Below are 24,241 nucleotides of genomic sequence, written 5' to 3'. Positions count from 1 at the left end.
AGTTTAAAACGCACAATTTAAACTTTAGCTTCAAGGGCAATTGGACGTGTGGTGGATACAATGCGTTGGAATCATTTAGATTGGTTATTACTCAAGCGCCATCTAGAGGCATGCAATTCAAACATAATGTTAGGAACGTGATGTCCAAAATAAGTACCAGCAGGCCTATGAAGAACTACTTGTCTACATATATGTTATATTGATCTTTAATAAAATAAGCTTATAAAATGTATGTTTACAATTATATAAGGAAGATGTTATTACCAAACGTATATGTTGAATATAGAAAAACGTTATTAAAAGTATTTAAAACATTCTAACCCTTTAGAGCGAAAAAAAATCTACCAACAGTTGACAGTTTTTTTAATATTATTATTGAGATTGCTCTCACGTCTTATCCATAAAATATTATTTAAATATTAAATAATAACTTCAATATATATAAAATTAAAAATGATAAAAACATTTATATAGAGTGCCTTTGACTCTACTTTTGCTGATATGTTTTTCATTGTATTTTCGTTTAGAAGTTCGCCGAGGCTTAAGGTGCAAATTATGTCAAAACGTAACGTCAGAACTGTTTTAATACAACATCCTCAATATTTAATACTAATGAGTACAACTAAATTTAGCTAAGAATCGAGTAATGCGCCCGTGTGAGCAGGAATTTCGTTATCTCACACTACCGCGCCATAAAGGCAGTAGGTATGCTCCCACACAGTGCTTCCAGATCAAAAAATGTGCTGTTGCTAGATTGAAAATATACTAGAATACAATTTAGTACATTCTTCATACAAGTAATTAGACAAACTCAATTCGTTTGGGTTTAGGACTGTTAAAATATTTTTAAAATGACAGCCTGGAAGCACTGCTCGACACGTGGCATGGAATATATTGAGCTTACTTATAATTACAGCGACCCCGACGGCCCGAGGTAGTATGTGCAACCTCCAGGCTTTAATGCAAGTCTGATTAAACATATATGTAAATTGAATTGCACCATATCGTATAAAACGCTAGTACAATTCAAACTAATGATGAATCAGTACTATAAAACCTAGTACAGATAGCTCCTCCGCTATCCAAGTTGTTGGCCGTATACAGCTGAGGGTCGCCTGGCATTACCGGGTTTCTCGATATTTACAACGTCTTTGCTTTTTCTAAAAGATCGTTTATAAATCTCTGAAACAAACATGAAATTATTACAATCAAATACGAGTCGTGTTTGATATTTTTTTATAAAAGTGATAATACTTTGTGGAAATGTATATTTGTATGTAAAATGTTAAATAAAGTACTCTAATATAATAAACATGTCTGAACATGTCAGCTGGAGCCGAAGGGATTAAACAAATACTTGTAACTAGAGCATGCCCTAGTAGGCAAATTTTATTCCTTCCGATTTCATGGTATAAAATCATTGTATATTCTTTGCGGTGGCCAATATAAAGAAACTGCCTATTGTCTTATTAACATTTCCTAATTTGTTTACTGAGACTCGAATCACATTGAACTCGGGCGTCGCGTCGTCTTTGTTAGTCTTGTTCGTTAGCACTTTATTTTTTAAACAGTTGTTGACAATGTCACTATAATTAGTTACGTAGGTATAGTCCAGTATATGGTTCCGGTTTTTAGAAAAGCCCAGGTGACTCAAAGATGTAAAAATCCTCCTAATACAGAATGGCCAAAAAGTCGTGGATCAAACGCAACTCATGGCCATGTGTCATACCTTTTCAGAATCCCTATTAAATGCGCCAAAACTTGTAATACAGGGTCACTTTTCGGTAGAGTATTTTTTTTACAGTGGGGTTCGAAGTAAACAAAAAGTTATGTTTTGAATTTTTTTTATATCGTATAAGACTTTTTGGCCACCCTTTATATTTGACGTACTGATAGTGTTAGCTAACTCTAGTTTCTGAATTTTACCCAAAATCTTTTGGATTAAACTTACATGTACATCTTTCTGAGGTTTTTTCGCATCGGCTAACAGCACCTGGAACAAAAGAATAGAAAATATATTTTAAAAAATTTAGTTTCGATGTCCTTCAACGACAGTACAGTTTTGAAACGTAAGGATTGGTTTTACTGGTTAAATATCGATAATTTACTTATTGGTTATTGCCAGCTAATAGCTGTATCTTCATTTCGACTCATAGTACGATAAAAACGTTTATATCAATGAACTCTATATCCAGACGACCTTGTCTTAGACACGTTATTACAAAAATGTGATAACGAATGTTTAGTCTCATAGAGCGCACATTACCTACACAACTTAAAAGACACACTAAAATGGGCACTTTATTTATATAATTTTGTTATTGTGCCCGTTCAAATATGGGATATTCCGATTGGCGCATTAAAATATGTGATAGATACGATAAAAATATGTCATATCAATATAAAAATCAATCAAATTAAGATTAATTTCAAATTACAAAGTTGGTATTTTAAATTGGTTTTGTCTTCAATAGTATTTCTTATCGTAAAACATTGGAGTTTGTATATGTAATGTCTTCATACCTGATATGGCAACCAATCATCACTGATTTGAATTTAGAGGCTAAACCTTGTCAATTTAAAGAAATTAGTCTAACTTAGAATCCACACTTACCGTGAGATGTCTCCAACGTTGTTCGTCACTGTCCATATCCAGTAACTCATCAATATCTACATCGACTTCTTGAGACGCCGCGCCGCTCTCACTCTGTAAATATGGTTACTTTAAAAGTTCGTAAAATATAAAATTCTCACATAGATGTTTCAGGGAGCGTTCAAGTAATGACGTCACGTAATAACGTCACGCAATTTTTGGAGATTATTGACACCCCCCCCATGTAACGCACCGTAACCTTTTTCTGTACCGACATAATACCGTGTGTATTATGTCGTGTAAAGTACTGGAATGTCGAAAATAATATTAACAATAACGCTTTATCAATCCCTGCCCCGCAACGTAACGTTTTACAAATAGACCCCCCCCCCCCTCCCAAAATTCGTTACGTAATACATGAATGCTTCCTTAAATTAATACTTGAAAAAACACCTAGTAAATCCATTTGTGGCAATTATTTAGACTGATTTTACGAAGTGCACTGATTAATAATAATATAATGATCTTATGTCTAGCAAGTGTCTTCCGCATTAATTGTAGTAACAATGTTGACACTAATGACTAATTAATTTCAACACATGTATGTACTCAGACTACAGTGGCGGAAGGTATATTGAATGATAAATATTGAAAAACAAGACTGGCACTTCAAACAATATGCGATCTCAATCATTACAGATATTGTTATGATATACTGACCGGCGCAGGTGCCTCATACAACTTCTGCAGCTCGTCGTACAGCCACATTTCGACGGCGAGCCGTTTGCGGATCAGAGCCATCTGGTGGCTACCATATTTCGCTGTAAGGAACTTCTCGCGACGCTCCTTCACCTATTGTGTTGTAACATAATTTAATTCCCAAAAGTACAATACAATCCCAAAAAACTTTGCCATGAAGTTTCTATGAACAGGTAATAATTTTGCCGCTGTGCAAATTCAAATTAAAAATCATTTATTCATTTAGGTAACACAATGTAGTCTTATGAACGTCAATAATACATATTAAATGCTTATAATTTTACATTAACTGCCAGTTCTCAAATTAAGGGCGCAGAACGGACTGTTATACGACGTCCCGGATTTAGAGTTTTAAAAAAAGAGATTTTATTTTACACAAAGGATTTATTTAGAAAATCAGATTTAGAAAGGCAACTGCTCGGTTTGAATCGTAAAATGGGACTAACTTTAAGCTGAAAGATAATGCTCATGGCAGTTGAATAGGAGAATGCAAGCTTGCTAAAATAGAGGCTGACATAGGGTTGTCTCTAAGGTTTTAAATATATAACAACCCCCTCGTTATGAGGAAACTTACGGTTTATTTGTAAGTTTACTTAATATTTAACAAACTCGCAAGCGGGCTACTGAAGGATTACTCTGGTTTGCCAGATTATTATCTTGCTCAACCGGGATATTATTGGAAACTTGGAGTTTTCTTGAACATTTGCCTTTCTTATAAAAATATACAAAAACAAAACTAATAACTAAGATTACAGAGAAAATACTTAAAATAGGAAAGCTAACATGATTATTAAAATTATTAGGATTCTTGATCTTATTTAGATCCTCCATTGACATGTCTGAAATAGCTTTAATTGATTTTAAATTATCAAGGTTAATAATCTTGATTTTTGGAATAGAAATGTTATTACTTAATTTGTTTACACTTTTACAACAATCATCGTTAATAATATCAAAATTCGAGGATACAGCGGGTACATATGTTTTAGGATACACTTTAGTCACCAACTTAAGGTTTTTATGAAAACCTACACAATCTATTGGTAGACTTAGTACACCTGTACCGGATATAACTAACTCAGATACATTTTGATTACATTCAATAGACAATTTAGTGGATTTTGATTGTACAAATATCCATTTGTTATTATTTAGCTTATGCCAAATATCTAAATCACCAAACATAACCTTAACAGGACAATTTTCCGGAAGGGTAGTTAAGGCTTTAGTAATTATTTCGATTTCACATGAAGGATTATTAAGTACTGCGTAGACATCAGTTATTTCACAAAGGTAAGTATCAGTAAGTATGCTTTTACAATCATTTAAATCTTTGAGATAGATATAAGATAGTTTATCTGTGCTCAAGGCTAAAAATTGTTCCGAAGGGAGGATCATAGCGAAAGAATTTAAATTACCCTCCGTATGTGGAATCGGCAATGGTACAGTTTTATAGATATTAAAATGTTCTAAGGTTACGAGTGGAATCTTTACAATAAACATTAATTTTTCATTGAAATAGTAACAAGTTAAATCGGCTATATTAATTAGAATATGAATATTGCTTATATCTATGATTACAGGAAAATCTCTGTACTTAGGTAGTAACTTAAAATTATTTACAATATCATTGTACATTTGGTTCGGGGTTAGAACTGAAGGATGCAATGTGTTACTTTTAATGAGTAAAATGGAGTTAAGTAAGTCTTCCACCTTAAATGATAAAGTCAGTAAGCTTGATTGTAAAATATTTAAAATGTTATAAAAATTATTCCTAAAGTTAACTTCATTAAAAGCATTTGTTATATTGGATACCGAAGACGCTAATTGTTTGACGACACCATTCAATTTTGCTTGATTAAGGTTCATTTCATGTAAGGATTGATTTATATTGGAAATGGCAGATTGGGAAGCAATTACGGTTTTCTTCAATGTTCCTGAAATCTTTTTATCATTTTCATAAAGAGTTTTAATAGCGTCTTCATAGGTCTTCGCATCATCTTCGGTCAAGGTACCGAATATGTGTTTAAATACAGTGCCTATTCCGGAAAACCATGCGGATCTTTTCGAAACGTAATTATCGGATACTAGATGTGAAACGGCATTAAAGTCACGTTGGAGATCTTTAAGGATTGCTTCTAAAGGTTGCAATAAGTTATGACATTGCGAAACACCAATTACTTCGCTTCTCTGACAATAAGACTGAACATTATTGAACACTTTATTTATGTCCATTATATGATTTTGTATGGGAATGATCTCTACGGGAATTACAATATGAAATTGGTCGTTTATTATCTTTAGTGTGCCAACAGGGTCGAAGAAGATCCCAGGACCTTTCACAATATTTTTGACATACTGATTTTCAGATTCAGCTAGGGTGACATTGCAGAGAATTGCGATGACCCTGGAAAATATGTGAGCGGGTTATAATACTATTAAAAGGATTAAAATAATGTTACTTATAATAAAAATAAAAACATTTATGAAATAAAATTTAAATTAGATCTCGTGAGCTGGTTTTACTTCATCAAAATGATGTTTAACATGACGTCGATTTATTAAAAGGTGTAAAGTATTATTATCGTGGACTTTAACGATTTTATAGGGACCTTTCCAAATTGGCGAAAGAGCCTTGCGCAGCCTGACGTGATTTTTTACATAAACATAGTCACCTACTTTATACTGTATAGACCGCGTGTGTTTATCATAGTAGGTTTTTGATCTTTCTTTGGAAGTTTTGATATTTTCCAAAGCCTTTTCTCGAGAAATTTGTAATCGGTGATGGAGCATTTTAATATACTCTGGATATGTAACGTCAGGGCGTGATTCAAATATTGAGTCAGGGATATATGGCTTGTGGCCGAAAACAAGTTCGTATGGAGTGAATTTAGTCGTTGTGTGGACACTACTATTATAGGTTAACATGGCGGTATATACGAACTTATGCCAGTTTGTCTGATTTTCATTTACGTAGGATTTCAAATATTCCTTTAAAGTTGAATGGCTTCTTTCCAAAGCGCCTTGCGTTTGAGGGTGGTAAGGTGATGACCAAATTTGTTTAATCTTTAAGAACTCGCATGTGCGTTTAAATAATTCGGCAGTGAAATTAGTTCCTTGGTCTGTTAATATGGTTTTAGGGATACCAAATAGGGAAATAAAGTGAACTAAACCTTCACAGGTTTCTTCTGCTGTAGCGTTTGATATTGGGTATGAAATGGAAAACTTGGTCAAATCATCCTGAAGAGTAAGTATGAATTTAAGTTTTTGAAATCCAGCTTCAGGCAAAGGGCCAACTATGTCGAGGCTAATTCTTTCAAATGGGCGTGTAGCGGTAGTCGTGATTTGCATGGGTGATTGGTTGATCTTCCTCAGTGCTTTGTTTGATTGACATAGTTTACAGTTTTGTACATAATTTTCTATATCTGTACGCATATTCTTCCAGTAATATCGTTCTTTGATTCTATTATACATTCTATTTGAGCCCAGATGTCCTGCAATCGGGATATCATGGTTTTCTTTAAGGATTTTAGTGATCTCGGAAGGAACAGGATATAGGATGGTATTATGGTGTATATTTACTGTTATGTTAGTATTATTAAATAAGTACATAAGCATGCCATATATTTTAACAAAGGAATGTTGTTCGAAGAGACTTTTAAAGTCAGATATGGCTATTTCTCCAATGTTCGCGGAAAGCAAGATATCGTCTCGGGCTGTTTTGAGAGTTTTGAATATATCTGGATATGTACAGTCGTCGAAATAGTAGACTTTAGTAAATAAAAGATAGTATATCTTGTTTTTAATTTCGATTTTTTGAAACGAATGTAGTTCTCTTTCTGAATTCAGGATATTGGTAGTGTCGGGTAGTGTGGACAGAATGTCTTGGAGATATGGATTTGATTCATCGAAGTCGATTGATACAGGGATTAAGATGGCTTTAGAATTACTCTTAAGGAGACTTTCATTGTGTTCCTTTATATGAGTGTTGAAGTTTTCATTTTTGTTTGAGAAAGTTTTCAGGAAGTCGTTGTAGTCAGTGTTAGAATTTGAAGCGCCTTGAAGAGGTGAAAAGCGTGAAGGATTTTGCGCAGGTGAGTTGGTCTCATTCTCAGGGCTAGTAGCAGGAATCAGCATTTCATCGTTTTCTAAAAGATCGATATTGGGTAGGCTGTCACTATCAGCATTGGATGTCGAAGGGAGTTGGATACCTAGATCATCTATTGTTAGAGGACTAAAGGGAAGTGGATCATTCTCACTTGAAGACGGTATTACCCGTTGAGAATCAGTCTGATCTTTGATAATTGGATTGACGGGAAATCGAGACAGAGCGTCGGCGTTACTATTAATTTTTCCTTTTTTATATTCAATGTTGTAGTCGAACTCCTCGAGTTTTAAACGCCATCTTACAAGCTTGGATCCAGGATCCTTACAATTAAATAACCATTTGAGTGGTTTATGGTCTGTCAAAATTGTAAATTTATTACCATACAGGTATGGTCTAAAGGTTTTAGTTCCCCATATGATAGCCAAGCATTCTTTTTCGGTAACGCTGTAGTTACTTTCGGCTTTAGATAGTGTTCTAGACGCAAAAGCGATAGGGCGGTCTTTTCCTATAGGCCCTTGTGACAAGATAGCCGAGATTGCATAGTTAGATGCGTCGCATGTGAGGTTGAATGGTTGGTTAAAGTCAGGGTAAGCAAGTATAGGTGCGGATATCAAGCTATTTTTTAGAGTTTCAAAGGCTAACTGTTGTTCATGTTGCCAAATGAACGGAACATCCTTCTTTAAGAGGTTTGTAAGGGGTTTAGCAATTTTAGATAGGTTAGGTATAAAACGACGATAGTAGGACACTAACCCCATGAAGGATTTAATGTCTTTAGGACATTTGGGTTGGGGAAAATCTTGGACTGCTCTGGTTTTTTCGGGATTTGGCTTGACGCCTTCGTCAGTTATTATGTGACCGAGATAAGAAACTTCCTTGCGCAGAAATTCGCATTTGTCTGGCTGAAGTTTGAGGTTAAACTGTCGGAGTCTGTCAAAGACATTTGAGAGGTTTTTCATATGTTTTTGGAGATCAAATGAGTAGATTACGATGTCATCTAAATAAACAAAGCATTGTAGCCCTTGCAGGCCTGATAGAGCGGAATTCATCAACCTCTGAAACGTGGAAGGGGCATTTTTGAGCCCAAATGGCATCCGCGCAAATTCAAAGTGTCCTTGTGGGATGGAAAAAGCAGTTTTGGGAGCGTCGGCTTCAGACATTTTAATTTGATGAAAGCCAGAAGCTAAGTCGAGTGTACTAAAGTATTTACATTTACCCAATTGGTCTAAAATCTCTGAAATATTAGGAATAGGGTAAGAATCTCCAATAGTGATATCATTTAATCGGCGATAGTCGATAACAATGCGCCATTTACGCTGACCAGAAGCATCGAGCTTTTTTGGAACTATCCAGATCGGAGATGACCATGGAGAAGTTGACGGTTTGATAATTCCTTCATTAAGCATTTTATTAATCTGATTGTTTACCTCTTGTTTATGAACTTCAGGAAATCGATATGATTTTGTATTAATGGGTACAGAGGAAGAGGTTGGTATCTGGTGCTCGAGAGCATTAGTACAAGTCAGAGAATCTTCAGGGAGGTGGAATATATCCGAAAATTCAGCGCAGAGATTGAATAATGAGTCTCGTTCTTCGTTATTAAGGTGAGTGACTCTTAAAAGGTCTAAGACCTGCTCAGTTCTGTTAACAGCATTGTTGGGGATTGTATGAGATATATTGAATATTTGGTGATTTTCTTTGTTTTCCAAGGGCGTAAGTTTTAATTTTAAATTTGAGTTTAACGTAATTGGAGACTCAGAGATATTTACAACAGAAATGTTTATCCTAGAATTAGGTTTAACCTTGACAATGCAGTTAGCAATTAGAATTGAGTCGACGGGGTTTTGATCTACCATCAAGCCTTCACCTATTTCTGGATTAAGTACCGAGCATTCTATGATGGTTTCAGTTCGGGGAGCAATAGTATATATTGGTTCATTAAATTTTAAAGCAAGTTCAACTTGACTAATCGTAAGCGATTCATTCCTAAAATCAATGTTTGAGTAGTTGTCCGATAGGAAATCGTTTCCAATTATACCATCGTAAGGAAAATTTATGTTATCAATAATATGAAATCGATACTTCAGAGAGTTGAATTCGATAGGTATACGTCCAAATGACTTCATTGGTTTATCTACAGTTCCAATTCCTGAAAATGTTATAGTATGTTCGTCTATTTCAGGCATGTTTTGAATAGATGATTTCTTTATAAGGCTAATAGATGCACCACTGTCAACAAGGAGCTTAAGTCGTTTGGTAGATACAGAGGTTTGAACTTCCACAAAGGGTAAGTATTTTTCGGATGGATTTGAAGTAACGTTATGTATTTTGTTATATATATTGTTTTTTATTTCAGGTGTGATGTTTGAGGTATCAACCATGGATGTTGTAAGAGGAGATATGGCAGGCATGTATGTCCTTCGTTGGGAATTTATTGCACCATTATTAGAACTAGGGTTATGTGGTACAGAGGATTTTGTAATTGATTTATTAACGTTGCTACTATGAGTTTGACTACCTTGCTGTGTAACTTTGGACTTTGAAATAGGAGCATGGTCTTCGTTTTGGGGCTGGTTACCCTGCTGTGTGACCTTGGATTTAGAAATGAGAATATGGTCTTCGTTTTGGGGCTGGTTACCCTGCTGTGTGACCTTGGATTTAGAAATGAGAATATGGTCTTCGTTTTGGGGCTGGTTACCCTGTTGTGTGACCTTGGATTTAGAAATGAGAATATGGTCTTCGTTTTGGGGCTGGTTACCCTGCTGTGTGACCTTGGATTTAGAAATGAGAATATGGTCTTCGTTTTGGGGCTGGTTACCCTGCTGTGTGACCTTGGATTTAGAAATGAGAATATGGTCTTCGTTTTGGGGCTGGTTACCCTGTTGTGTGACCTTGGATTTAGAAATAGGAATATGGTCTTCATTTTGGGGCTGGTTACCCTGTTGTGTGACCCTGGAATTGTAATAGGATATAGAATTTGCGGTGTCATTTGGATATAGCAATAGAGGACGTTGAAATTTCGGACTCGGGAGACACCGTCGGGAGTCCTTTATTCGTTTAAAGGATTATCTGTCTCATCGACACCATAATCTTCATAAGAAGCTATTGCATGAATCGGTTGGTTCCGATTTTGAAAGGAAGTAGTAGGGTTTGTGCGGTAGTTTGAATTTTGATTGTTTCCAAATTTCCTATTATTGTATTCTCGTTTGCGACAACCTTCAATAGTATGCCCTGGGGCCTTGCAATATCGGCACACTATAGGATTAGAGGGCCTAAACGCGGCAGATGTTGTATTATTATTAGTGCCATGTTGTAAGGCTGATCGATTTTGTGGATATGATGAGTGAGATGGGCGGAATCGTGCCTGATTCTGAGTATTTGGAGTTTGCGAGTAATTAGTATTTCGTCGTGTCAAAGCATTGATAATCTTTTCCTCCGAAGTAGCGAAATTAATGGCGTCGTTCAAAGATTCAGGGTCACGGCATCGAACTACTGTAGACAATCTTGGATTTAGGCCGACTACAAACGTGTGTAACGCTAAGTCTTTCATAGCTGCGACGCGGCCTGCCAGTTCGTCTTTTTTCTTAGTAGGGATAGTTATATTAATTTCGCATAATAATTTTGACAAGCAAGACTCTATTCGTAATGCAAACTGGTTGACCGTTTCGTTGCCTAATTGACGACATTCCTGTAAATCAGAAAGCAGCGCAGCATAGTGTTTTTTATCCCCAAATTGAGATTTTAAGAAATCTTCGAGCTGGTGCCAATTCTCGAATTCTTTAACACAACAAGCCGTTTCTGCGCGACCTTCTAATTGACTTATAATAAATTTTAATAAAATGTCCTGTTGATTTTGAGTAGCAAGTTCTACCGCATTTTTACAATTGTTTAAAAAGGCACTTAATTTTTCTCGGTTACCATCAAATTTGTTTATGAATTTAATTAATATATTTAAATCAACGTCTGTAGATGGCCTATTCTTAGACTCGCGTACAATAACATCTTCCTTAGGCATCTTCACGTAGGATATGGCCTAGACAAAACAATACTGATAACGACGCGACGACGGCTAGCGTTACTGAGAACTGATTAGGCGATGCACTGATTTCTAATTGGTATTATAACCAATTATGAGATTGTAATTTATTAAAGCCTTTCTATTTTTAGCACTTTGAACTTCACTAATTTTTTTACACAACACACTGAAATACGAATATATAGGATTTTTTTTTGAAGACTTACAGGAATGCTGCAGTTTTACCAATGAACATCTTTGATGTATGGGGCGGAGACGGCGGATGTTTCTTCACAAAACAATTTTAGAATTCACAGCGAATAGGAAAATCTAGTTATTCACAGAAATATTCACTTTTGTAATCACTCGTTAGTCGCGACTGCCAAACTGAGGCGTACCGAGGATTTTTTTTAAAATCCCTTGAGCTGCCACCAATGTTATACGACGTCCCGGATTTAGAGTTTTAAAAAAAGAGATTTTATTTTACACAAAGGATTTATTTAGAAAATCAGATTTAGAAAGGCAACTGCTCGGTTTGAATCGTAAAATGGGACTAACTTTAAGCTGAAAGATAATGCTCATGGCAGTTGAATAGGAGAATGCAAGCTTGCTAAAATAGAGGCTGACATAGGGTTGTCTCTAAGGTTTTAAATATATAACAGGACGAGAAGAACTGGCAATAAACTCTCCGCCACTCTTTTTAATCGCCAAGTTTTTTGTTTTACAAGATGTTTGTAAGGAGCTGCAACCATGTTCTATGTTTAAGTAATTAACTATAATAATAAAGTAAAAATATAAAAACAAACAAAGATTTGTCCTCCATCAGCAGTAGGCATGGTGAAATAGGAGCACGCACTTACATTCTCGTGGGAACAACATGCAAATACATATTTTAAAAACACCTAGTTGATACGCAACGCGAAGACCGAGTTGGCCTCGTGGTTTCAGCGTGTGTTTCATCCCTGAGGTCGTACGTCCAAAGCCCGGCTGTGCACCTACTACTATATATTCTGTCTAAGTGCGCATTTAACACTCGCTCGTATGGTGAAGGAAAACATAGTGAGGAAACCGAAATATATATACCTTTGACCCAAAAAGACACCGACTGCTGGTGTCAAGCACAGAAGTGTTCTGAAGTGAAGCTGATCTAGGTGTGTAATGTATATAGACTGAACTAAGAACTATAACTAACTTGTCTATACGTAAGATAATTAAATTTAGCTTAACTGCTACGACTATTCTGTTAGCTTCTATCATTTCAACCAGGCGACTAGTTCTATTATAAAAAACTCAACGTGGTGAAATACTTACCTCGCCTTTATCACTAAAATTAACATGTAGTCCCGCCTTGGCGGGCGAGCGTTCGGTGGGTGAGAGCGCCCCATGGGGGGCATGTCCTCGGGGCGCTGGATGAGCCCCATGTGGGGTCCGGGCCGGAAAGGCCCCCGCTACGCCACAATCCATGCCGCCTCCTGCCCCGCCGCTGCGCCCCTAGAATATGAAAGCGGACATTCTAGGTACATATTTTACTTACTAGTCATCACCTTTCCTACTAATAAATCAAAGTGACAGAATAAATGCAAAAGGTAGAAAATGAAAAATCATTGAACCATCGGTATGTATGTTAGGTAAAAACCATTTTAATTTTTCCCCTGAAATTTATGATTGGGTATACTAACATAACTATTGTTAATTCTTGAATATCTTAGGTGGAACGAGTACCAAACATTATGTTGAGAGAATTTCCAAGTTACAGCGAAATGTGTAGATTTATTTTGTACTTAGCTAACACTAGGTTGGCTTTCGAAGTGGCGGCAGTCTAGACTTTGGGGTGGAGGGAGGGAAGGGTGGTAGCATAATGCATAGTCAATACCCGTCTGTTAAAAAGGAGATATATGTATGAACTATGATAAAAGTAACACGTTATCAACACTAGATTTATGTTTGTTAATTACTGGTTATGCGCGCGGGAATCTTACAATCGTTTTAACCAACCTTCAGCTATGCGTAGCCTAGAGCATATAAAAAATTACATTAGTAGCAAGAAAGTCTTTCAAGTGGAACGAAGTGAGGTCACGGGTGTATACCGAGGGAGGAAGTACTGCGTTTGCGGCACTCATTATAAACGGCGACCGTTTCTCTCCTCGCATAAGATATTTCAACAATTATTGTTAAAACTATAAAGATGGGGTTTAAATAATGCATCTGAACAACATTCCTTTTTCTTTACTTAGAAGGGGGCCGCTAGGCTGTTTCACACTGTACATTTACTTGTCTTGCACATCCTATCATAATCGTGCGATGTTTATCATTTTATCAACATGCTCAGTCACTCTATACTTGTTGATAATTGATAAGAATGCCATTATACAGATATTTATTTTCTATTACATTACTTAAATTCAGTAGTCGAGATATATTAATCTTAATCATTCGTCGTTACTCTTTAAGGACTTTAGCAGCACACACATGCCGGCGTATAACATAATATTCATCAACACCTTAAGGCCGATTTACATTATCTTAGTGTTTAGGAGAGTGCTTTAGGATAGTACTTTAGTTGAAACATGTAAACGCTACTTGCTTTAGTAAACGCTACGCTAAAGAACTTGCCTTTCAAGTTGTACTAAAGCACTCTCCTAAACACGAAGATAATGTAAATCGGCCATAAGATACTATGTTCCTGTTGCGTTGCTTGGAGACTAGCACCGCGTGACGGCCCTCGACTAGTTGACTCATAACTAGGAATAACGTGTTAACTCTACATGAGGAAATATAAACATTCGAAATGTTTAGGTTTTATTTTAGACAAAGTTCGAAGAATTGTTTACTTGCTTCTCAGAGTACCTAGCAAGAGATCGAAACAGCAACCGTCGACCTTTTATAAATCTACAATTAACGTGAAAAAAATCTTTCGAGTTAAATATTTCTATATTTTTTTATGAATTTGTGTTGACTGTATAATATATAGTAACTGATTTAGTAATTTATTAATAAATTATATCTTAAAGGAGGCTAAATTGCGTATCGAACAACAAAGGTGAGTGACCCATGGCTACGTGTGAGTCAGTATAGGGGCCGCTCGGTGCTGAACACCCGACACTGCGACGCAGAAGATAATCTATCTAAGAGGTGACAATTTAATAAGAATAGTGACGCACTCAGCAGGCGACAACACCCCCGACCTTCAAGCTCCTTAATCTTATTGAGCCACGGCAATCAGCACCGTCAGGGAATATGCTAACAGAACGCTGCGTGACCTATATTTATATACCGGATAAGCCGATTATAGCTCGCCTCTACGGCATTCCTTACTGGAAAGACGTAACGTCTATCAAACCACGTGACCTGATGTGGCAAAATGTGTAGAAGTTAATAAAGGTCTTAAAATTAGATTAAAAGTAAGATCTGTATATTATTCTTATGTAGGGAAAATACGTGTAATATGGAAGCTTGTTTGTTTTCTAATCGTGATCGGGTACAAATAGTAGTCGTGACGGTTGAGAGGTGATGATGGGAGCAGCGGCCTTATCCGCTAATGGCCATTTCCCACTTACGTATTTACCGCGTCGCGTCTTTTATTGCCTCAAACTATTTTATAAATCTACAACCTACTGTAGTCTGTGGGAAATGCCATACAAATTCTAAAATTATTTTTGATATTCGTCTTCTCTAAATATAATTAACAATGCGTACTAAATTAGTTGCGTGTGTTTACATTATGTTTAAAGAAATTATAATAAATTAAGACAAAAAATATTTACGGCATGAATGATTGACCCCGCGTTATGATACTCAGCAGTTCATGACCTCGGAGTCAAAGATAATACAATCCTATGGGGTTTTCGGTCCCGTTCACGAGACTCAATATTATATCTTATAATAATATTATATCTTTGTGTTGAAATCGCTTATACACTGAACTGAAAACAGGGAAGGTACATTAGACCAAATTACTATACATATTGGATGATGTCATTGGTTGCTATTTTTCGAATATTACGCAAAACTGTAATTTGATAGTTACAAAACTTAAAATAGCCTTAAATCATCGTTAAAATCGTTAAAAAAATTGTAAACAGGTAGGGCGAAAGGGTCGTGTAGTAGGTAATTTTAATAAAGATTATTTCGTACGCAAATATCTTTTCAAGCATAGCGTTTATAATAAATAAATAAGCAGTGGCGTACCGAACGCGCGGTCGTTGCTCCCGGGAGGCTGCGCCCACTCGCCAGCCCGGGCTCTTTAGTTCACTCCGCTTACTTGCTAATAAAGTCACACCTTCGCAATGTTTGCACTATCCGTAAACACAGCTCACACAACAAAGCCGTCGCGACGCAAACGAGCTACAGAGAAACACTGATTACATGAGACGTGACCGCGCGAGCTCGCGTGAGTCGTTACTGGCGAGTGGCGAACTGTGAAGTGTGAGTAGGTAATGAACATGAATGCAATGAACGTGGATCACTCACAGACGTCGGTCACGAGGCACGAGTCGCGACTCACTTGCGTCAACCGCGAATAGGCAAGCCCGCACACCCCTCAAAACTCGTCGAACGCGCTCTAACAAAATATTCAGCAATAAAATAACAATTTTTTTAGGAAAACCTCTGTGTCTTCATCTAAAATCACCTTCCCGTTTTAACAGCATGTATGTTTGTCTGAATTCATAAGTGTTATTCAGCGATTGCTCACCTCTCATACATAATTTTCTATTTATTTTTTTGTCCTTATCACTCTCGTGTCATTTACAAATAACTTAACCAACGTGGTTAAATGTAATTTAACGAAATTAGGCTTATAATGTTTTTGAATAAGACGATTAGTGTACCTACTCGTATCTAGGTAGGAAAAAAATGCGGTATCCTCAAATTTCAAAAGTTTTGAAAATACCTTTTTAAACTGATTAAACTAACATCACAATATGTCACAGTTAAGTTGGTTTAAAATGCTTGTTGCATTTGGGTGACCTGTAATAATAATATATTATTTTTTTCAATAAAATAAAAAAGATAAAAATGTATTAAGGCATATAGTTTATAATAATTATAAAAGTGCGCTGAAGCATTGTCGTGGTGAAAGGAGGATCCTGCTTCGAGGTCGCTGCTGTCGAATTTTTTCCAAGACAACAGGCAAACAGCGATTGACATACCAGTCTGCAGTAACTGTCCGGAAGGTCATTTCGACAGATGTGCTAGAAGTTTCCATCTTCTATCACAACTGTCGCGAAATGACCTTTCCGACCAAAGAATGAGGCAATCATCTTTTTTCCTTGACTTCTTCCTTCCTTTACCTTAGTTGGCCGATCCTCGAAAGGAAACACCCACTGAGCTGATTGACTTTTGGTTTCGGGTTCGTAGCAATATATCCAGCTTTCATCACCTGTGACGATGTCAAATATAGCATTTGAGTCACCGCCGATGAACTTATGTAACATTTGGCGACACCAGTCCATGCGAAGGTTTTTCTGGTCGTCGGTTAAAGTATGGGGAATCCATCTTGTACAAGGCTTCCTGACGCCTAAATGTTCGTGTAATATTTTTTGAACTTGACTCATACCAATGCCTAGGCTTGCCCGTATCTGCTGATAGGTCACTCTCTTATCTTCCCCTATCATGCGTCGCACAGCACTCATGTTAAACTCGTTTAACCAATTGTGAATAGTGGCAAAATATGGGGCTTCATTAAGAAATGCTTATTGCAGCCTATTATAGCTTTGTTGTTGACTAAGCCCACAACGAAAGTCATAATAAATCATTGATCGAAAATTTTCTCGCGGTAGGTTCATTTTCACGTGTAACAAGAGTTTTAGATTTGCCGCCAATTCACAAAAACAAATGACAAATGAATGCAATATACTACATTAGGTTACCAAAGAGTTCTATAATCGAAATTAAAAAAAGGTTTTATTAGAAATGTTTCTAACTGGCCAGTTCTAAACATTTTCAGTGTTGCCCACCTAAATCTGTGTACGCTTCAAAACGTTGAGATACGTCCCAGCCGTTTGAGCGCTGTCGTATTTTATCAACGCTATAATACTTTGAAAAAAATAAATAATTATAGCTAATTTAAGTAACGACTTACATAATTTCCTTAAGATTCATTAATTTATTTGCACATACTGTCTCATTCAAATTAGTTAAATAATTACATGTTCGGGTTTCTTTTATCATGTTTATATAACCACAAATGTATACCTAGGTTCGTGATGACGTTACTATTATATTATTAATTTGTAATATAGAATATGTTTGATAGATACAACTTATAATTACAACCAATTAGGTTCGTTTCTTTAACCATGTTTTTTACGAAATTAAAAAAAATATACAATACTAATTTATACATTTTATTTGTTAAATATTATTTATTAGCATGGATAACTCGGATCTGTCACTGTAAAATATTTCATCTTATAATAATTTTTCGTTACATGGATTTTTGATGATTTTTTTTTAATGTCTATTTTATTGATATTCACACGTCTAGCAATAGTCGATAAACAAAGTGAGTGTGGAGTACTTGGCCTGCTCACACGTCTACCAGATCTACCTTTCAGGATGTTCTTGATAAAGAACAGGTCAAAAGCCCTCCTAACTGACGAGTGAGTACCTACGGTAATATTATGAGAGTAAACGAAACAAAAGAGGTATGTCAGGATCGTAACGACTAGAGGTCTGTGCACTCCGCCTAAGCATTTGAGATGATGCGAGAGATAAATAAATAAAATATTAAATAGATACTTTAAAATGAGCCATGCACTATGTATTTCTAAGACTTATAATGTTCACTTAATTAGTATCAACGTTGATATTCAATTATTCACAGTTAAACAGCACGTTTATAATGGAACAGCAGAAATTAAGACAATACAAGTTTTGATAGATATTATATGCGCTTTAGGAATTCCACATCGTAATCACAGCGTATCTATCAGAGCTTTTTTCATGTACATGAGCAACATCCCTAGGAATATTTAACCACTGTTAGCGCTAGCGCCGGCCATAACCGTGTTGTTAAATAATCAAATGATAATATAATGTTGGCTTTGATATATTTTACGTTGTAAATACGCTATTTTCTTATAAAATACCAAGCAGTCTTATTCTATAGCGTCAGCTGTACTCACGGTTCGAAACTTGAAGAAGATCGACATGTGCGGTACTGCGGCCGCGCCCGCCTCTACACTGCCGCCGCCCGCCCAACAACGGCGCCGTCAGCCTCGAAGCGATTGCTCTACGCTGCCCGGGCTGCGCGACGCATTCTACAAACACCTGATGGGCACACGTGTGCGTTGCTGCGATAATAAAATTTTCTTTATTCTTTTGTCTACCAATGCCTCAAGAATGCTTGCTATAGAATGCTCAACATGTATGCAAGCCCAAAATATTTTTTATGGCGAAATTTAGTAGTATTAATACAACAATAGAAAATTAATGCGATATTAGAAACTTGTATGTAAGTATATTTTTGTCGTATTTTTAATTCAAGGAGCTCCCAGTGACAGGCTCTGTCTTATCATTTGATCGGTATTATTGTATAACCGGTGATCTTTATGGGGTTTAAATTGTATGGACTGGTAGTTAAAAATTGTTGACCTTCTTTTTAGAATGAAAAATATTAAACGGTAAATTTACAGTATTAAATATAATACACTCCATAAAATAGTAAAAAGTAAAAGACAATCCTATAGATAAATTAATACATTCATTTTGTTATCTATCCCCTTTGGGAATGAAAACATACGACAAGTTGCTGCCGCTTCTGCGCGGTAATATCGACCCGCGAGGCATCAGTCACGGGGACAGCGTTGAAGGTACACTACGCAATCAACGCTAGTGCAATCCTAAAAATCTTTGCAGTGTCATTGGTGATAGAGTGGTGTACTGTTAAAGTGGCAAAATGGTGATGTGGTTTGGGGTGTTTTTAAGCTTGTGCACGTGGTGGTGGGCGGGTGCGAGTGCGCGGTCGCTAGATCCAAGCGCGTGCGCGGCGCGCTTTGACGTGCAGCGCGATAAGATCATCCGCACGGAGGAGTCGCGAGAGATGGGCGCGCGCTACCTCGCTGAGCTAGACGTGGGAGCACGCCCAGAGTGCTTGCGCCTCTGCTGCGAGACTGACAGCTGCGATGTCTTCGTGTTTGAGGAAAAGGCAAATGCACTGTTATGAATATTTACGAAATTAGCACGCTCAATATACTTACGTTATTAATGATAAACAAATATACAGATAAAGGTATCAAGTTCTACCTAAAAAGTAAATAAATAAGTGGCGCTACAACTTTTTTAGGTCTGGGCCTCAGAAGTCTGTATCTGTTTCATGATCATTTGTTAATCTAATCGGCAAGATCCATGCGTCGACTTTTTGGGTCTAAAGAAAGCCGGATTCCTCACGATGTTTTCTTTCACCGTTCGAGCGAATGTTAAATGCGCACATAGAAAGAAAATTCATCGGTGCACAGCCGGGGATCGAACCTATGACCTCAGGGATGAAGCCACTTGGCCAACACTGCTCTACTGCTGCTCAAGTTCTACCTAGTATGTAGTAGACAATGACATGGATTGTTATCTAAGAACGACCTACTGCGTTCATATTAATGAATCTATGGGTTGTTTGATGAATCTATGGGTTGATTTAACATAAAAGGAAATCGCTTTTGACAAGAGTAATTAACCGATTGTTATATTGTTATTCTCCTGCCCACACCCTATCAGTGCTTAATAAACTTTATATATTTGGGAATTGGGGAACAAACTTAAATAATACATATTTTCAGAGCCCTGGCAGTTGTTATCTATTCGCGTGTGGACCGCCTGAAGACTTTCGCTGCAAGTTCACGGCGCATGGCAACTTCAGCAGTGGCGTGCTGGCAATCAGTCGCCGCCTCGCAGAGTTACAGGACCAGGAGCGCCTAGCGCCATTGAGGCACCAGCTTGCCGACTTAAGGTACTTCGTTCACTTACGGTATTATTATTATTATTAAGCCTTTATTGCTGACACCCAGTATAATATAGTAACACTTACTTAAATTACATAAAAAAACTTAATTCTAATACATAAATATAATTAAATCTAATACATCACTTGACCCGATTATCTAAATCAGCGTGTCCTGTGCCTCTTCCAGCTGCTTCCGTTCTTTTCTGATGTTAGCTGTTCTTGTCCAAGTTGTGCCTCCTATTCTCTTTATATCGTCTGCCCATCTCTTGCTCTGTCTTCCTGTTTTCCTTTTTCTATCGCGTGGTTGCCATTCTGTAATTATGTTTGTCCATTTCAACCTGCTATCTCTCGTCATGTGCCCAGTCCAGCGCCATTTCAATTGCCTTAATTTATTTGTAATGTCCTCCACTTTGGTCGCTGATCTTATCTCTTCTGCTCTTTTTCGATGTCTCAGTGTTACACCCACCATGCTTCTTTCCATTCCTCTTTGGCATGTTCTCAACTTTAGAAGATGTTTCTGAGATAATGCCTAAGTCTCGCAGCCGGATATGACACATGGTAGGATACATAGATTGAATACCTTTTTCTTAGCTACCATTGGGAAGTCTTTACTTTTAAGTACTTCCTCCCCCTCCCTTTTTACGGTAAACCCCTGTAATAAGTATACTTACCGAACTTCGTACTGAGTTTGTTAAGGAATTAATTATAGTTGAGAATGGTGTGAAGATCTTGAATAATATTATCTGTATGACAATTTTAATAATTCTTAAAATGTTTTGGATTTTTAAAGCCGCGGACGTAGCACATCTACGACTCCGACATCACCACTGGCGCCTCACCCACCACCTCGTCCGACTCCATCGCATTCATCCCCACGGGTAGCTGGTATCTCCACGCACTGTAGCCGTTACCAGTTCGCGTGCGCTACTGGCGGCGAATGCGTGGCAGTATACAATGCCTGTGATGGTGTGCCACAATGCGCAGATGGCAGCGATGAAGCACCCGAACTCGCTTGCCCACCAGCGCCGGGTCCACCAGTTCCTGCCTCCACAACCGCACCACCGCCCACACTCACGCAAGTAAGTCTACCTTGCATTTGGGCTCGTATATCAATCAAATGTTCACTTTGACTTATTTTGTTCTATTTCTATAACATATCAGGTGCGACTCGAATCCGAAATAGACAACGGCGGTGATCTCAGCGTTGCAGAAGCGGCGGCGGTAGCAGAAGCGGCTGAGCTCTGGCCTCATCGTCTGACGCAAGCACAGCCCCAACATCACTATAACGACGGTAAGCAGCTGAAATATGTAATACTAATAATAATAAATCGTTTATTTGCCAAGATAGGGTACAATTACATCGATCAACTACAAAAATCCGCACAATCAGCCATATATAAATAGGCATGCAAATGTAATAATAAGTTAAGTTATGGTGTCAAACTTATGGTCTAAATACTCGCCCACGCTTTAAAGGCACCTTGCCTTTAAAAATGTAATCACCTTCCCCTTGAAAGAATTACACGGCAGTGATCTATAACTTCTAGGAAGGTGATTACATAGTTTTATAGCCATGGCGTAACAGTGTAACGTACTGCGACTACTTTGGTATTGTGTTTGGTAAATATAAAATTATTAGATATTTGATTTCTGTTTTACAGCAGTACCTGGTCCGGTGACGGGAGATGCAGCAACAGGCCCACATATTTTTAGTCACACGGGCGGCTTGGTGCAGCAGTTAGGCGAGCCAGCTGCGCCAGCGCTTAGCTGGGCGCGTCACTCTTGGCCTCAACCACATCGAGCTGAACCTGAATGGCCCCCTCAGCAGCCGGCCGCGCCTCCTGGCTATTGGCCCGACAGCGAACGCATTTGGTCCCCGCATCGCCTTCCACCCGCCCCAGCACAGAGAGTATGATTTTTTAATTATTAATTAATAAAACTTATTTCGTAAGATAGAACCATTACTACCGTGATCTTGAACACATAGGTAGACACATGGATGCTAAAGCATCTTACATTTTAACTCTGGTTCTGTCATCCCAATTCTTCTTCGAATATCCGTAGTTATATTTAGGTAATCGTAGGTAATGGAGCAAAGAGACAGTGCGATCGACAACACAATGCCTGAGCTCCCACTAATATATGGAGGAGACCGTGGTGCGGTGCTGCGGGACTCGCCCAAGAAAGGTTTCGAGCTGATGGCGGCCGCCGATCGCGTACCGTATACGCCCCCGCCTTCGTTACCACCCAGAGCGATGGTTCCAAACGCTGTGCTGCTGCCAAACGCACCACGTCCCCAGCAGACCATACCAATAGAACATTCACCAACACCACTTGAAAACACCACCAAGAAAAAAGTTCTTAAAGACATACAACCAGTAAGCATAAAGTTAACCAAATGTTATTAAGATAAATTCATGACCGTAAATTTGAAAAAAATATTAAAACAGTTGATGAAAACGTTGATTAGTCTTAATTTTCGCTATCATAAAAACACAATGAATGATTATCAGGAGTTAGATAACACGATTGCGGCTCCGAATCAAAACGAGAAGCTAGCGCTGCTACCAAATGAACAAGCGCGTCCAAAGCAGATAGAACAGCGGGCTCCAATCGAACAGCGTGGAGATATCGGGCGAGTTGAGATGGTGCAACACGAGCATTGGGCCAGTGATGAGCACGAAGGTCTCAGCGAACACCCGCCTGCTGCACTGATGCTACTTGTTCTCGGTAAGTGGTAGACCGCAGACTGATAATTAAAAGTTCTTATACAGTTCTGACCAGTTGTGTATATCCAGGCACTCTGCTAACCGCGGCGTTGGGCGCAATAGCGGGTTGCCGGTTGCGTGCTGCATCACGCCGCCGTCGCCATCACAAACGGTATGCGCTCGATGCCGATTACCTCGTCAACGGCATGTACCTTTAGCCGCCTAATACCACGCCCACATAGGCTACTGGGCCCACATATCAGTTTAATGTCTGAAATGGAAAACCAAATATTCACCAGGTCTCTTTCGGAGAGAGCTATGCTCTTTGTCACTTTTGTTAAGCGCGTACACAATTTAGAACATAAAAAATTATGAAGTCGCATTTGCTTTTGAATATTGCTAGTTAGTTACGTTGTTGTATTGTTAACATGCAAATGTCGAAATGTTGAATTCAATGTAAATACTATAAAGCAATTAATTATTTAATATTATCGATGTATGATACTATTGCACACTGTAGTGTTATTGAACTGAAAAATGGAGATGTCTGTTTTATACCTCTTAAAATTTGATATAAGAATATGTAAATAATGTAAAAACAATTCTAAACTAAGTTATCCTATGTATGTGTAGATACTTAATAACATTTGACGGAGGGTCGTAAACCTCCCCACAATCCGTGGTTACGGTGGACCTAACTTTTGAAATGAATAGTAAACGCGTACGAAGTTACCTGTTCTAGAGATTTAAAAATTTAATTCCATAATTATTGTAATATCAATACTAAAGTAAATCATGTATATTAAAATTGCCTAAAACTATATTAAAACGGTGACATTATTTTAAGAGACTATTAAATGATTATTTTGTTTCTCGCACTGTATTTAATTTAGCATAAGTTATTTTTAAGTAACTCGTGATTAATTCGGGGCTATAAGCATACAAGATAGAAAACGATTGAAGGGTTAATATATTTATTAATTTGACTATGACTTGTAAACATTAAAAATAATGAAACAACTTCAAATTTACATTTACTACCAGTTCTTAAATTGTAGGACGTAGCGTTGTATATACAAAAGATTTAATAATGGTAGAAAGATTTAATAGTTTTTTGACATGG

At 37.5% G+C, this 24,241-nt stretch overlaps 3 protein-coding genes across 5 annotated transcripts; 1 reads left to right on the top strand and 2 right to left on the bottom strand.

Annotated features, from left to right (window-relative positions):
• Positions 1 to 852: 852 nt before the first annotated feature.
• On the bottom strand, positions 853 to 18,707 carry LOC125052665 (protein phosphatase 1 regulatory subunit 14B). 2 transcript variants are annotated; one of them, XM_047653631.1, is made up of 6 exons: positions 18,600 to 18,707; positions 12,784 to 12,963; positions 3,314 to 3,445; positions 2,615 to 2,707; positions 1,952 to 1,993; positions 853 to 1,182 (listed from the first exon to the last, which is right to left on the bottom strand). In XM_047653631.1, exons 1-6 carry the CDS (start codon positions 18,624 to 18,626, stop codon positions 1,141 to 1,143), a joined length of 516 nt encoding a protein of 171 aa, XP_047509587.1. In that variant the 5' UTR covers positions 18,627 to 18,707; the 3' UTR covers positions 853 to 1,140. The 2 variants fall into 2 exon arrangements, with proteins under 2 accessions (XP_047509587.1, XP_047509588.1); XM_047653632.1 differs by lacking the exon at positions 18,600 to 18,707 and adding an exon at positions 15,661 to 15,900.
• LOC125052662 lies at positions 3,740 to 11,899 on the bottom strand. The gene is made up of 2 exons (XM_047653626.1): positions 11,700 to 11,899; positions 3,740 to 5,759 (listed from the first exon to the last, which is right to left on the bottom strand). The coding sequence occupies exons 1-2, from the start codon at positions 11,726 to 11,728 to the stop codon at positions 3,953 to 3,955; spliced, it is 1,836 nt and encodes a 611-aa protein (XP_047509582.1). The 5' UTR covers positions 11,729 to 11,899; the 3' UTR covers positions 3,740 to 3,952.
• Positions 18,708 to 19,082: 375 nt separating the features above from the next.
• On the top strand, positions 19,083 to 23,441 carry LOC125052663 (titin). Of its 2 annotated transcripts, none has more exons than XM_047653628.1 (8): positions 19,083 to 19,621; positions 20,247 to 20,416; positions 21,201 to 21,489; positions 21,572 to 21,701; positions 22,075 to 22,319; positions 22,495 to 22,788; positions 22,924 to 23,140; positions 23,209 to 23,441. In XM_047653628.1, exons 1-8 carry the CDS (start codon positions 19,373 to 19,375, stop codon positions 23,334 to 23,336), a joined length of 1,722 nt encoding a protein of 573 aa, XP_047509584.1. In that variant the 5' UTR covers positions 19,083 to 19,372; the 3' UTR covers positions 23,337 to 23,441. The 2 variants fall into 2 exon arrangements, with proteins under 2 accessions (XP_047509584.1, XP_047509583.1); XM_047653627.1 differs by having other exon boundaries at positions 19,085 to 19,621; positions 22,072 to 22,319.
• The last annotated feature ends 800 nt before the right edge of the window (positions 23,442 to 24,241 follow it).

This window comes from Pieris napi, chromosome 9 (assembly GCF_905475465.1).
Source record: "Pieris napi chromosome 9, ilPieNapi1.2, whole genome shotgun sequence".
Taxonomy (NCBI): domain Eukaryota; kingdom Metazoa; phylum Arthropoda; class Insecta; order Lepidoptera; family Pieridae; genus Pieris; species Pieris napi.
Note: the sequence above shows the minus strand (reverse complement) of the source record. Positions and strands in the feature narration are given on the sequence as shown.